General features: G+C 43.7%; 1 protein-coding gene across 1 annotated transcript in view; it reads right to left on the bottom strand.

Moving 5' to 3' along the window:
• Positions 1–12400, bottom strand: part of REPS2 (RALBP1 associated Eps domain containing 2) — a 201226-nt gene that overhangs the window by 57456 nt on the left and 131370 nt on the right. The window contains exon 14 of the mRNA XM_058186758.1: positions 4776–4818. Within this exon, the coding sequence (XP_058042741.1) occupies positions 4776–4818 (43 nt within the window). The remainder of the gene's footprint in view (positions 1–4775; positions 4819–12400) is intronic.

Below are 12400 nucleotides of genomic sequence, written 5' to 3' on the forward strand. Positions count from 1 at the left end.
AAACTCCCCGGAGCAGTGTAGTTCCAGGATGGCAGGGGAGCCCAGGCAAGCTCTGCCGCCGCCGCCGCCGCCGCTGCTGGAAGCATCCACATGGGAAAACTCCCAGGCACAGCACAGTTCTGGGATGGCGGGGGAGCCCAGGCAAGCTCTGCTGCTGCCGCCGTTGCCACTGTTGCTGCTGCCAGGAGCCTCCCAGCAGGAAAACTCCCCAGGAAGGGCTCTGTTTATGTGCCCAGACCAGGTTTTGTGTGTGTGTGTTTGCGTGTGTGTGAGAGAGTGAGAGACAGAGAGAAAGAGAGAAAGAGAAAGAAAGAGAAAGGGAGAGAGAGACAAGAGAAAGAAAGAAAGAAAGAAAGAAAGAAAGAAAGAAAGCTTATGACCACAATTGTGCGCCAAATTTAGGTTGCTAAGCAACTTTCACCACATTTTACAAGTTGGCCACACCCACCCTGTCACATGATCATCAAGCCACGGCCACCAAGCCACACCCACCGAACCGGTAGCAAAAAAAAATTAGATTTCACCCCTGGTGTTCTGAGCTCACCAGAGAACCTGGGAGCTCCGCAGAAGAGATTGATGCCAAGCAGCCCTCAGCGAAGGCAGGGATAATCCCCTGCACACGGGAATAGCTCAACCAAAGAAATGGGAGCAATGGATCTAAGTGAAGCAGTCAGAGATGGGCAGCTCAGCAAAAGGCATCCATCCAGATCGACTGAGTCTGAAAGCTGGGAAGCAAGAGGAAGAGGAGGAGCTTAACAACTTGCAGACTCAGTCCTAAATCAGATGACAGAGTTAACCCATTCCTGACTGCTGGCCCCACGCTTAGAGAGAATTTAGCAACTGCAACTCAAATGACTCAATTTTGAAAAGTTGGGGCTAGAGTTAATTTTGTTTTGTTTTATTGCTTTCAAATCAGTCTTTACCCTTAGAAACATGCATATTTCAAATACCTTGGATCACACATTTTGAATGGGAACTATATAGTGGACATATTCTTACACAGGGATTTAATTTTCTAAAATATGCGAGAAGGAACAAAAATTAATCCCCTAATATATCTATATTCTGACACTTATTAAAACCATCTGGTTAAAAAGTACATAGGTTATCATTTAGAAACAATAAAAAATATCACCCTAAAAAAGAATACCTTATTTTGTTGATACTTATTTTTTTTCTCTATTTAATCTTAATACTATAGGAAGAATAATAGAACATATTTTCTGAATGACAGTTACCCACTTCATTTATACAGGTTAACTTTCCTAGGCTTATAGCACTTGTAGCTTCATTATAAGGTCAAGATAAAAAAAAGTTAGGTGTGGCATTTGTTGAAGATAAGGATTAGATGTGGCCTTCTTTAAATGTGAAAAGTATATAAATAATTATCACAAGGAACTTTCAACTGTATATGTTTAGACATGTATTTACCACTGTATTCTGTTTTTCTTATATTATTTATAAATCTACTGTGACATGTTTCCATTTTTGTAAGTAGAATAAATACAATCCATGCATTTCACAAAAACAAAATACTGTGGGAAAGTACAATTATCTAGTAACTATATCATAAAAACATTTAGGCAATTAAAACTGCAGAAATAAAAGTGCTATTTTTATTGCTTATTTTTGAGGAGTGAATTCTATCTAAAACAGTTTATGAGATGTGTCCTGACTTAGGCTTCCTGAGTCAGTAAAACACACGAGTAGTCCCAAAAACCTCTTTTAGTGCAACAGCTGTAATACACAGCACAGATTAGTCCCAAATAGTTGTAAAGAGTCCTTCAGGATAACACTAATAATCACCCACCTTTATCTCCCTTGACAAACTGCCAAAGACCTAATTGGCAAAGTCACACAGAGTCCAGAATCAAACAGAGCTTCAGACTTTAAACTGAACAGAATTAACAATGTTGCTTCCTGCAAAGGCCCATGTGCCTTTGCTCCTCTTTTAAGTCTTATGGGAGGGGCCAATCATCTCCAAGCCCTACTCCCGAGTTGTCCCTTTTGTTTTAACTGTTCTTGCCTTCTGGCAGCTCTGCGCATGTGCGCACTGGAAACAGGGTCCTCCTGTTCCTCTGTCTCGCTGAGGTCCGACTTGGAGACTGTGGAGCACGTACCTCCCAGATGGCCCTTTCTATGCCTCCGACCAGTGGTTCGGCCGAATCGTTTGTTAAATTGCCGGTTCACCCCGCCCCTTGCCCCTCCCCTCCCCACCATTATTTACCAGTGTCGGGTGGGCAGGGAGGTGCATGGATCCGGTGGGCAGCCCGATCCATGCACCTCGTTGCCCACCCAATCCAAGCACCACGCGGCTGTCGACAGAAGCCTGCCTGCATCCAAGCATCTCTCTAGCCAGCGATTAAAGCACCTCGCTGAGCACGTGGCCCTTCCTTTGCTCCTCCTCCTCCTCTTCTGCACTGATTGCGAGCAGAATTCCCAGGCTCACGTGATCTTTACTCGACTGAGGGGGGTGGGGTAGGTGAAGGGGGCGTCTCTCCACGCGCCGTGGTAGTCCCAGCCTCCCTCCCTCCCTCCCTGTCACGTGGTTTTTTGCAGCGTCACCCGTTTCCGGAAACACGTCATGGGGCATGGGCCTGGCTCCTCCTGTGTCTTGCCCGTTCGGAACTTCGTTTCGAAACCAAAGCCAATCAAGCCAACCGCGCGGGGGGGGGCGGGGAGTCACCGGGGGCCTGCAGGGGGAGGGGGCCGGTGAATGATTTCCCCCCCACCGGGACTGTTGGGGAGGGGAGGGGGAGATTTGGGAATGAGAGGCGGAGGGCGGGGCCTGGGAGTCCGCAGAGAGGGGCCTTTAAACCGGGAAGTGTTTCTATGGGGACGAAAGGCGCTGGCTGTGGGGCTTCTGTGAGGGGGGAAGAAGCCCTTCCCCGCGTTTGCTTTGCCGGTTGTCACTTCAAAGGCGCTCAACCTCCCTCGTGCGGCTGGTGGCCTGCTAATCCTCCTTCGGTCCGCCTGCATCCAAGCGTCTCTCTATCCAGCGATTAAAGCCCAGCCAGCGAGGAGCTTGGATCAGGTGGGCAGCGAAGCGTGTGTCAATCGCCTTGGCCTGCTGCCCACCCAGCAGGACTGTCCTGCAGCCGCCTCCCACCCACGCAGCACCAGCCTACCCTACCCCATCTGGAGAAAGAGGGGGGCAGAAAATGATGAAGGAGAGAAAGAGAGATGAAGGATAGAAGGGGGAGAAAGATGAAGAAGAGAAAGGGGGGAGAAAGATGGAGAGAAAGAGAAGGAGAGATTAAGGAGAGAAAGATGGAGAGAAAGGGGGGAGAAAGATGAAGGAGAGAAAAAGGGGGAGAAAGATGGAGAGAAAGAGGGGGGAGAAAGATGAAGGAGAGAAAGGGGGGAGAAAGATGGAGAGAAAGAGGGAGGAAGAATGGATTTGTTCTGGTAATTGGTTTAACAAGCATGGCACTGAAAAAGTGACTTATGACCATTTTTCACACTTACGAACATTGCAGCAAACTGTCATTAGGGCAAAGAAGCTATGCTACATGACCACCTGGCCACGCCCACCTGGTCACATGAAGCACCGCAGTTGTGACATGAGTGACATGGTTATTAAAAATGCTGCAACAGGCATAAATGATGACCGGTCATAAGTGTGGGGACTGGTCAAAAGTGTGAGAACCTGTCAGAAATCACTTTTTTCAGTCCTCTAGGTAGTCCCTATAGGGACTACCGAGAGGGCTGAAAAAAGTGATTTCTGATAGGTTCTGACAACTTTGAACAGACCTCACATTTATGACCATCTTCACATTTATGCCTGTTGCAGCATTCTTAACCGTGTCACTCATTTCACAACTGCTTCTCTTCACTACAGTTACAAGATAGGGTGCAAAATGTAAAATGTGAGGACAGTCGTAAGTGCAAGGACTGGTCAAAAGTGCAAGGACAGGTCAAAAATAACTTTTTCAGCCCTCTGAGTAGTCCCTTGCACATAGGGACTACCCAGAGGGCTGAAAAAAGTGATTCCTGACAGGTTCTAGCACTTTTGACCAGTCCTCACACTTATGACCGGTCATCATTTATGCCTGTTGCAGCATTTTGTGCATAGGGACTATTCAGAGGGCTGAAAAAGTTATTTTTGACCTGTCCTCACACTTTTGACCGGTCCTCACACCTACAACTGTCCTCACATTTTACATTTTGCGCCCTATCTTGTAACCGTGGTGAAGAGAAGCAGTTGTGAAATGAGTGACACGGTTGCTAAAAAATGCTGCAATGGGCATTAATGTGAGGATGGTCATAAGTGCAAGGACCGGTCAAAAGTGCGAGGACTGGTCAGAAATGACTTTTTTAGCTCTCTGAGTAGTTTCTATGCCCATAGCCCTGGTCACATGACCAGCTAGCCACGCCCACCTGGTCACATGACCAGCCAGCCACACCCACCCAGTCACATGACCAGCTAGCCACACCCCAAAATAAGCCATGCCCACAGAACCGGTTGTTAAAAAATTTGAATCCCACCACTGCCTCCGACGCAGAGCCCTCGTCCGAGCCTTCCTCAGACTCCAGGACTGGCCCATGTTCCTCCCCAACCTTCTCAACCCAACCGACTCTGCTGCCAGCTGTATTTTTATATCAAAGCTATCGGGCACAGAAGTTGTCATTCAAAAATAAAATAAGTCCACTTCAAAAGTGTTATCTGAATTATTGTAATAGCTTAATCTCTTGGTCTATTTTAGAATTGCAATTTGTTGCAAAAACAGCAAAATAAATACTGATAGATTGACTTTTTATTTTTGCTTACTTACCTGGATCTTGGTCTCATTTTAAGTGTGTTTGATTCTTGAGCAACTAAAATGTAAGATAATTTGTTAATAACACTGTGAAGAAATAAAACTATTTATAGTATCAAATGATGCAACAGTATAACTCACTCTAAACATGAAACTGCTAGTGGATCTCAACTACATTTAGATAAAAAAAATCATTTTCATGATAAAACTATTAGAAAATAAGATTCCCATAGTACAGTTTATATCAGACACTTTTTTGTCTTTCTTTTCTGTGAAAGAAACATGGACATTGAGTAAGGTCAAATTTGAATTAAATATTAATTGTCTACAATTAACATGTAATGATACTGAGTTTTGGAATAGCAGTTTTATAAGTGTCTAGACTTAAGCAAAATGAATTAAATCCTGTGATAATATTCTTTCTTTTTTTCCTTCCTCGAAAAAACAAGATTCTTTAACACCTTCACTTCTGGCAGGTGGTTAATTTACATACATTACCATTACCTCCAAGGCTTCACTTAAACACCATAATTTTGAAACCCTCATTTGGAAAAAAAAGTTAGCCACATGACACTCATTCAAGAAAATCTGGCAGAAAGAGAACAAGAGGTTGAGGGAAATGATTTATTAAACCATGATTAATTGGACTGAATTATGGGTGTACTGGATCACTGCAAGTATACTCACCTAGTATAATTTTTATATAAGACTGCTTAGAGCTAATCCTCATACTTCTTTAATTATGACACAAAGGTGTTCTATTAACCATTTAAAAGTGATAGTGTCACCATGTTACCTTCATCTTATCATCAGCCCACCACTAAAGGAATTAAATTTGTCTTTAGTTGCTCCATTTTAAAAATAGTATTTTTCTTTTCTCCTAGCACAAGTTTTGCCATGGATAGATAATCTACAACACATAATTAATCGTGCCAATGAAGGCACAATCAAGAGACACAAAACCTGCCCAGTTTCTGTTAGGTACTTTGCTAGCATGTTTCTCTTTCCTGGTCTGTGGCTCTCTCCTCCATTACTTTTTGTTTCAAGAAATCTGAGAAATTTACCAGCCAGCTCTATAAGAATGTTTGTGTGAGAGAAATAAGTATCTTTACAAATAAATTTCTTTATTTTTTGAAAGAAAATTGCTTTAAATGGGTCAAAATCATCTTGGCTTTCCAGGGCTTTGAACTGTAGATGGTCTGAGAGCCTAGTGAAGTAGGAAATCTTGCTTTCTCATACAGTCCTTTTTTACCCAGTGGATCAGCTATTTCAGTGCCAGGTTCTAATAAGGCTAAATCAGGGGTGAAATGCTCCTGGTTCGGACCAGTTTGCCCAATCTGGTAGCGATGTCGGCGGGTGTAGCAAAAATCCCTGCCTCCCTCTGCCCCAGCTGAGCTGCGCGATCATCAGAGGTGGTTTTTTTTTTACTTTTAAAAGCATTTTTTCTTCAGCCAAAAAAATTGTTTTAAAAGTAAAAAAAAAAGCCTCTGAGGATCGCACGGCTCAGCTGGGATCGTCAGAACCCTTTAAAAGCATGTTTTCTACAACCTCTTCTGCCGAAGAGGTTGTAAAAAAAAGCTTTTAAAAGGCTCCTCTGGCAATCCCAGCTGAGTTGCCTGATCGCCAGAACCTTTTAAAAGTATTTTTTTACAACCTCTTTGACCGAAGAGGTTATAGAAAAATGTTTTTAAAAGGTTCTGGCAATCAGGCAATTCAGCTGGGATCGTCAGAACCCTTTAAAAGCTTTTTTTCCTCTGGCGATCCCAGCTGAGTTGCCTGACCATCACAGGCTTTTAAAATCATTTTTTAAAAACCTCTTTGACCGAAGAGATTGTAGAAAAAATGCTTTTAAAAGTAAAAAAAAAAAAGTTAGCCCATCCAGTCATATTACCCCCACCACCACCAAGTCACTCCCACAGAACCGGTAGTAATAAATTTTACATTTCACCCCTGGGCTAAATCCATTAGTCAAGCCATTTGAAGAAATTCATGTTTAAGGAGAGTGATTAGTGATTGGGATTCCTGCTGGCAAGTGACATTATCTGGAAGAGGGGAAAAAATCTGGAGAATCCACCTATCACTTTCCTTACATTGTTCTCCATTAAAACTCTATGGTAGCCAGGTCCATTGGGTCTGTCAATGAAAATGTAAGGTCCTGCCTCGCCAACCTTCTCAAGAAAGCAGAACTCTTGAAACAAACTGCATTTCAAAAGGAACTTTTATTGGAAGACAGGGATAGCAGAGAGAGTGTAAGCAGAATCTGAATTTCATGTGCTGGAGAGTTAGGCTAAACCAGTCCTTTCAAGGCCCCTCCCAATGTCCAGTTCACCTTTGAGCCAATCCCATTCTTTCCCCACTCCCAACATCCCAAAGGTACATCAAAGCAGAGAAAAAGCACAAAGAAAACCCCGCGCAAGCATAATGCAAATCCTTCCCCCTCCCACCAGAATGGCAAGGTCCCTATAGAGATCAATGGGACCTGACAGAAACAGAATAGAGCTTGGCTCACATAAGCACGAAGCCGAAAGCACCAGCCTGAAGATGATGAATGAGACCTTGTCTAAACATCTCCAAGATACTCTCAACCTTACACTCTTTTTGGCTTTACTTTTTTTCTTCTTTCTTTTGCTACCTGGGAGAAGTTTTTTCCCCCCAACATACTAGTGGATTAAGGTATAAAAAAACCTGAAGACTACGTCAAAATGAGCAAAAAAGCAACAACATTTGGCTCGGCCACATCAACCCCCTCTTCGTCACCATCTGGAGGACAAAGACCAATACAGATGATGCTACAATAGGAGAAGGACTGGGAAAGAGAGAAGGAAAAGGAAGTCACACTACAAAAGATTTGGCAAGGAATTCAAAAATTACAAATAGAAGTTGAAAATATTGAACAGAGATCAGAAAAATTGAGCAAAGAACAGAAAAAATTTAGCAAAGAACAGAAAAAACAGATGCAAAGGTGGAGAATATACACCAAATGATGAAAAAATATGAGGACAGATTTCAAAAAATTGAGGAAAAAGAAGAACAAAGAGATAAAAAAATTGCAGATATTGATAGAAAACTAGACGAGGTTGAACGAGACAACAGTGGAATGTTGATGATCCCATGGCTTGACTGGGATTGTCAGAACCCTTTAAAATCCTTTTTTAAACATCTTCGGCCGAAGATGTTGTAAAAAAAGGTTTTAAAAGGCTCCTCTGGAGATCCCAGCTGAGTTCCTCATCACCAGAACCTTAAAAAACATGTTTTCTACAAGCTCTTCAGCCAAAAAGCTTATTAAAACTATTATTTTAAGAGGTTCTGGGCTGCTGTGATGCAACTTCAGCTGGGATTGTCAGAGGAGCTTTTAAAATCTTTTTTTCCTCTGGCGATCCCAGATGAGTTGCCTCATCATCACAGGCTTTTAAAATCATTTTTAACAACCACTTACAACAGTCCCCACCCATGCCCACCCAATGCCCCATCCCCACTTGCCTTATTGCTGCTCCTTTCAGGCTCGCAAAGCCATGCTTTATATCAGTTACATCAGCTAGTAACTGAATTTGCCTGCCTGCAATCCATTTCCTCAGTGAGCAACTGAATCTGCCTACTTTGCTGGCTGAGGAACTCTGGGGATTGAAGTCCACAAACCTTAAAGTTACTAAGGTTTGAGACCCCTGATCTAAAAAATATAAATAAAATAAAATAATAAAATAAAATATTTGTGCAGCTGAGATTTGTTGTGTTTCTCTAGTGTTTCACTCTAACTACAGAAACACACAAAATCTCACAAAGCTGTATGTGGCATTTTGTGTGTGTGTGTGTGTGTGTGTGTGTCAGTTGTGTTGTGTTGTATTGTGTTGTGTGTGTGTACAGTAAAGTGTGTGAAAGTTGATTTTTGAGCTTTTTGTGGCTGTGTGAGGTTCCTGCTTCTTGCAGGGGCCATTTTGGGTGAAGTGCATTGTGTGTGAGTCAGTTGTGTTGTGTTGTGTGTGTGTAAAGTGTGAAAGTTGGTTTTTGATACCTCTTATTGTTTTGTATACTTTGTTTGTTATTTTTATTATTTATTGTTATTGGCCACACCCACCCAGTCATCTGACCACCAAGCCACACCCCACCAATTAAGCCACGTCCACAGAACTGGTAGGGAAATTTTTTAGATTTCACCCTGGTATAGTGGATGAGAAATTAAACTATAGAACACAAAAGGCAACGAAACAAACCAGAAAGACTCTTCCGAAATCCTTTTTTAAAATGATAGAGGAAATAAACCTAAAAGATGTATGGAGAGAAAGAAACAGAGAAAATAGATAATACACTTTTTACTCAAATAGACATTTATCATGGTCTAGAATAGATATGATATGGATGACAATGGAATTGACTTCTAATATAGAAGAAATTGAATAGAAACCAATACCTGGGCAGATCATAACCCTATGACGATTAAATGGAAAGGACAAAGGAGAAGAACTAGGTCAGTGGTTCTCAACCTTTATAGTGCTGCGACCCCTTTAATACAATTCCCCACGATGTGGCGACCCCAACCGTAAAATTATTTTTTTTAGGCAGCGATCTCAGCGCACCTCAGCAGCCGCAGAAGGGGGAAAAAAGTGGCAAACTGTTTTTTTAAATTTATCGCGCCTGAAGCCGTATTGGCTAGCGATCTGAACTGCTTGCGATTGCCTTGAGGACGGAGGCATTAAAGAGGAGACTCCTCCCCTATTAAGTTTATCGTGCCTGAAGCCAGATTAGGCTAGCGATTGGGAGTGATTGCAGCTGGCTTGAGAGGGAGACATCAGAGCAAATATTTCTCTCTTTTTTAATTCATCACGCCTGAAGCCGAATTTGCGATTCTTCGACCGCAAGTATACTTCCCATATTTCCGATGGTCTTAGGCGACCCCTGGCAAATCGTCATTCGACCCCAACGGGGTCGCGACCCACAGGTTGAGAACCGCTGAACTAGATGGACCTTAATACCACAGTATTAAAAAATAAGGAATTTGTACAGAAAATGGAGAAGGAATTGGCTTTTTTCTTTAAAGAAAATAGAAAAGAGGATATATCACTACAAAATCTTTGGGATACAATGAAGGCTTACGCAGGAGGTCTGATAATAGACTATACAAGGAAAAGAAATGCTAAGAAAAGAGAAGCCTATAAAACACTGCAAATTAGTCATAAGAAACTTGAGGAAGAACTACAGAAATATCCATATAAAAAGGATATCAAAGCAAAAATGGACATAATTAAACATAAAATGGGTCTAATAGAGAAAGAGGACTTAGCACAAAAAATTAAAGGTGTGAAATAGAATTACTTTGAAAATGCCAATAAACCAGGTAGATGGTTAGCATATAAATTAAAAAAAGAGAAAGAATCATGAAAAATAACACGGCTTGTGGATGACCAAGGACAGACCAGATATAGGAATGAAGAGAAGAAAAAAATTATACAAGATTACTATAGAAAATTATATGAGCAAGAGAATATAGAGGAGGAAAGTGTTAAGCGGTATTTACAAAAAGCAAATTTACCTAAGATTCCCAAAGACACTGAAATGATGCTAGAAAGAAATATAACAATGATCAAATTAACTGAAGCACTTAAAAAATAAAAAAATGGGAAGGCACCAGGCCCTGATGGATTACCAATATTATAAGACACTCCAGGAGTCGTTGAATCTCCCACTACTAGAAGTTATGAATGAAGTTATGTTAAAGAAGAAACTACCTAAGTCACGGTCAGAGGCTTATATTTATTTATTTATTTATTTGATTTTTATACCGCCCTTCTCCCGAAGGACTCAGGGCGGTGTACAGGCAGAATAAAACGAACAATACAAAATACAATTAAAACGGAATTTAAAAAACTTATTTAAATAGCCTGAAAATTAAAAAATTTACCATACACTAAAAAAACCCTTTTAAAATTAATAAAATTTAACATTTAAAATTCAATTTAAGCCAGCCCCGCGCGGATAAAAAGGTGTGTCTTCAGTTCGCGGCGGAAAGTCCGAAGTTCAGGTATTTGGCGTAAACCTGGGGGAAGCTCGTTCCAGAGTGTGGGAGCCCCCACAGAGAAGGCCCTTCCCCTGGGGGCCGCCAGCCGACATTGTTTGGCAGACGGCACCCTGAGAAGTCCCTCTCTATGAGAGCGTACGGGTCGGTGGGAGGCATGTGGTAACAGCAGGCGGTCCCGTAAGTACCCAGGCCCTAAGCCATGGAGCGCTTTAAAGGTCGTAACCAACACCTTAAAGTGCACTCGAAAGGCCACAGGTAGCCAGTGCAGTCTGCGCAGGATCGGTGTTACATGGGAGCTACGTAGCTCCTCTATCACCAGCAGCTGCATTCTGGACTAACTGAAGCCTCTGAGTGCACTTCAGGGGGAGCCCCATGTAGAGAGCATTACAATAATCCAAGCGAGAGGTAACGAGCGCATGAGTGACTGTGCACAAGGCATCCTGATCAAGGAAGGGGCGCAACTGCCGAACCAGGCGGACCTGGTGGAAGGCCCTCCTGGAGACGGCCGTCAAATGATCTTCAAACGACAGCCGATCATCCAGGAGGACACCCAAGTTGCGCACCCTATCCTTTGGGGCCAAACACTCGCCTCCAACAGTCAACCGCGGCTGCAGTTGACTGAATCGGGATGCCGGCATCCACAGCCACTCCGTCTTGGAGGGATTAAGCTTGAGCCTGTTTCTCCCCATCCAGACCCGTACGGCTTCCAAACACCGGGACAGCACTTCAACAACTTCATTGGGGTGGCCCGGGGTGGAAAAGTACAGCTGGGTGTCATCAGCGTACTGTTGGTATCTCACCCCGAAGCCACTGATGATCTCACCCAACGGCTTCATGTAGATGTTGAACAGCAGGGGCGAGAGAATTGACCCTTGCGGGACCCCACAAGTGAGGCACCTCGCGGCCGACCTCTGCCCCCCTGTCAACACCGTCTGCGACCGGTCGGAGAGATAGGAGGAGAACCACCGATAAACGGTGCCTCCCACTCCCAATCCCCCCAACCGGCGCAGCAAAATACCATGGTCGATGGTATCAAAAGCCGCTGAGAGGTCTAATAGGACCAGGGCAGAGGAGTACCCCCTGTCCCTGGCCTGCCAGAGATCATCCACCAATGCGACCAAAGCTGTCTCCGTGCTGTATCCGGGTCGAAAGCCGGACTGGAACGGGTCTAGATAGACGGCTTCATCCAGGTATTGGGGTAGCTGTCGCGCCACAGCACTCTCTACAACCTTCGCAACGAAGCGAAGGTTGGAGACTGGACAATAATTACCTAAAATAGCTGGGTCCAGGGAGGGCTTCTTGAGGAGGGGTCTCACCACCGCCTCTTTCAAGGCGGCAGGGAAAACCCCTTCCAGCAAGGAAGCGTTGATAATCCTCTGGAGCCAGCCTCGTGTCACCTCCTGAGTGGCCAGTACCAGCCAGGAAGGACACGGGTCCAGTAAACATGTCGTGGCGTGAAGCCTCCCCAACAACCTGTCCACGTCCTCGGGAGCCACAGGGTCAAACTCATCCCAAACCGGCTCAACAAGAAGTGTCTCCTCTCCCTCGCTTGGATCATCCCAATTTCGGTCCAGACCGTCCCGGAGCTGAGTGATTTTATCGTATAGATAACCACTAAACTCCTCGGCTC

The sequence above is a fragment of the Ahaetulla prasina genome, chromosome 5, assembly GCF_028640845.1.
Source record: "Ahaetulla prasina isolate Xishuangbanna chromosome 5, ASM2864084v1, whole genome shotgun sequence".
Lineage (NCBI taxonomy): Eukaryota > Metazoa > Chordata > Lepidosauria > Squamata > Colubridae > Ahaetulla > Ahaetulla prasina.